Here is a 3,272-nt window from a genome sequence, read left to right on the forward strand (position 1 = left end):
TTAAGCTTAGTCTATTTTTAGGAATCAGTTAAGCTTAGCCTATTTTTAGGAATCAGTTAAGCTTAGCCTATTTTTAGGAATCAGTTAAGCTTAGCCTATTTTTAGGTTCAGTTAAGCTTAGCCTATTTTTAGGTCCAGTTAAGCCTTGCCTATTTTTAGGAATGAGTGAAACCTCTGCTTAAAACAGCAGAAACCTTTTTCCCTTTTCCTCGGCTCTAAAAAAAATCCACAATTCCCCCAGTAGCAGCAGGAGCAGTAACATGATCTCCCGGCTTGATCCGGAGCCATATCGACAGTGACGGATGTTTATGGTCTCAGATTACCATTTCTTGTCCAACTCAGACATAAACAAAGCAAGGGAGGAGGGGGATAGGGTGAGCAGGAGGGGCCACTATTGTTGCCGTCGTCGATAGTGGGAGGAAGATCCCGCTATTGAAGGGGGAGTGATAAGCAACATAAAAGGGATAGGCTACTGTGTTTGTGGCTCTCGAAAACAGAGTCAAATGCCTCTTGTTGTAGAAGCTGGTGATGTGGTGGGCTTCAAGCCCATTCAAGAAGCAAAGTCCTCTGTTATTGATTGATTGATGAAGATTAAGCCACCCAAAAGGTGGCACGGGCATGAATAGCCCGTAAGTGGTGCTGGCCCTTTTGAGCCATTACCAGTATCAAGAGCTGATACTGGAGATCTGTGGAGGCGCGACTGCACCCTGCGTGACGGGAGATGTCTCCCAGACCAAATGGTGACCAAATGGTGGTATCCTCTGTTAAATGGGTTAAAGGTTAAATATCAATAAAACAGTTACATTCCCTTTGGATAGTATATTACAAAACAATAGTATTTTAACATTTCACCAGCACGGCAGAGCAACCTTCGCCACAATTAGCTGCAGTAAGGATTGTAATTTGAAGCATTTAAGTACAGATTCTGTTGAGTTAAAACACACAATAAATGCGTCTCTGAAACCATGGCTGCAACACGGCCCAGCGACGAGTATCTACATATAACATTTCCTGAAGGTAGAGATGACTATGTACAGTGTCATATACGACATGTCCCTAAAATGCTGGCAGGTAAGGTGGGGGGTCGGCTCTCCCATCTCTTGCCCCCGGGGTCTTGTTCCCTGGGTCTTGTTCCCTGGGTCTTGCCCCCGGGGTCTTGTTCCCTGGGTCTTGCCCCCTGGGTCTTGCCCCCGGGGTCTTGCCCCCGGGGTCTTGCCCCCTGGGTCTTGCCCCCTAAGTGGTACTCACGCCTCACAGGACGTCAACACGTTTGGCTGGCCGACACCACCACATTTATAAAATGAGGAATGTACTCAAGAATTCACAAATCTGCAACATAATAGTATGAAGATCTTGCGCGTGTAAACTTGTTAAGAGGAGCCTCAGCCAACACAACTTGTCCTGTGGAGGCTGTGTGTGGGGGGGGAGGGGGCAGGAGTTCTGGGCGTAGGGAGGGTTTGAGTGTGTGTGTGTGTGTGTGTGTGTGTGTGTGTGTGTGTGTGTGTGTGTACTCACCTAGTTGTGCTTGCGGGGGTTGAGCTCTGGCTCTTTGGTCCTGCCTCTCAACTATCAATCAACTTATGTACAGATTCCTGAGCCTACTGGGCTCTATCATATCTACATTTGAAACTGTGTATATCTCCACCACATCACTTCCTAATGCATTCCACCTGTTAACTACTCTTACACTGAAAAAATTCTTTCTAATGTCTCTGTGGCTCATTTGGGTACTAAGTTTTCACCTGTGTCCCCTTGTTCGTCTACCCCCCGTGTTAAACAGTTTATCCTTACCTACTTTATCAATTCCTGAGAATTTTGTAGGTAAAGATCATGTCTCCCCTTACTCTTCTGTTTTCCAGAGTATTGAGGTGCATTTCTCGCAGCCTTTCCTCGTAAGTCATGCCTCTTGTGTGTGTGTGTGTGTGTGTTTGTATGCATCTGTGTGGGATGGCTGGTCGATTTTTGGGTAGGATACATATTGTCGGTGGAGTGGTGTCTGTCGCCTCCCCCCCCCCCCCACCACCACCACCACACCATATTGCACTACCATCCACCTGACGGTGTTGTCAACCAAACACCACAGCACAAACCCTCCTGAGTACTGAGTACAAACTTACTTATTATGTACAGGAGGAGGAGGAAGAGGCATTGTTTAAGTAAAGCAACACCGATGATTACACATTTCCAGAGTAGAACCCCCCCCCCCCCCACTTGAGTCGCACCAATCAGCCTCCCTGAAACAAGTCTCAGATTTGCGCTGCTTACTCGAATGGACTGATAGGCTACAGTCACCGATTAAAAATAAATGATGAATAAACATATGGAAAAAAAAATGCTACGAGTCTCCCATAGACTGCCAGCATACTGAATCCTTCCTGGCGATTCAATCGGCTATACGACAGCTTTTCGGTATGTACAAGAGGAATCAATTAAATATTAATTAATTACCCTGTGATGACTCTACGCGCGTTGGCTACAGTTAGTGAAGGCTTCGTGAAAGACGAATCGCACAACATAGAGAGATCAAAGCCCTCTTGCCCGGCCACCTCGCCACTTCCACAGGGTATCGGACGCCATCCAGGGGAGAGGCGGTGAGAGAGGTGATGGCCGAGTGCTCGCGAGCGAAACACTTTGGCAAGAGGGCTGACATGGGCGGCATCAGACTGTGCACATTTGCTCCGTTAATCCCCGGGCGTGCAGGTGGCCGGCCGACTCCTTCCCTCCCCTCCCTCCAGCTGACCTTCCAACGGGCCCTCCACAGTTGCCCTCCATCCCTCACCATCCCTCTGTGGGGGGGGAGGGGAGGAAAGGGAGGGCTCCTTTTTCACCTCTGTTCAGTAGAAAAGCGCCCACGACCTCCTAGCCTGACGGAGGACTAGGCTATCCATCTGGCTCCTGAGAACTCACAGTGTGCGAGCCAGGAGAGAGTGGCACACCCACCTACACCCACCTACAGTGACGTGGGTGGCGGCCAGTGACAGCGGGAAGAGACGGAGAAAGTTCAGCTACGTCGTCGTCCGCCGGGTGGTCGAGTCGTCCCCGTGGTTCACCAACCACCTCATTCGTACACAAAACTGCCGAGCCCGGAGATCCTGGAAACGGGGAACTGCGGCGTAGACGACGCTCAGAGGACCTGGAACTTTTCCCCGAAGTCCATGCAGTCTTGCGAGCCTGGTGTTGTGACACCTTGCACGGGCACGGCGGCGGCGGCGGCGGCACGAGAGTAGTGCTGACTGCCCATCATGCTGTGGGAGCTCATCATGTGGCCGCCC

At 50.0% G+C, this 3,272-nt stretch overlaps 1 protein-coding gene across 1 annotated transcript in view; it reads right to left on the reverse strand.

Annotated features, from left to right (window-relative positions):
• Positions 1-804: 804 nt before the first annotated feature.
• LOC123759474 (homeobox protein OTX2) overlaps positions 805-3,272 on the reverse strand; it is a 15,441-nt gene continuing 12,973 nt past the window's right edge. The window contains exon 3 of the mRNA XM_045744579.2: positions 805-3,272. This exon is cut by the window's right edge and continues 653 nt beyond it. Within this exon, the coding sequence (XP_045600535.1) occupies positions 3,125-3,272 (148 nt within the window). The 3' untranslated portion in view covers positions 805-3,124.

The sequence above is a fragment of the Procambarus clarkii genome, chromosome 32 (genome assembly GCF_040958095.1).
Source record: "Procambarus clarkii isolate CNS0578487 chromosome 32, FALCON_Pclarkii_2.0, whole genome shotgun sequence".
Taxonomy (NCBI): Eukaryota; Metazoa; Arthropoda; class Malacostraca; order Decapoda; family Cambaridae; genus Procambarus; species Procambarus clarkii.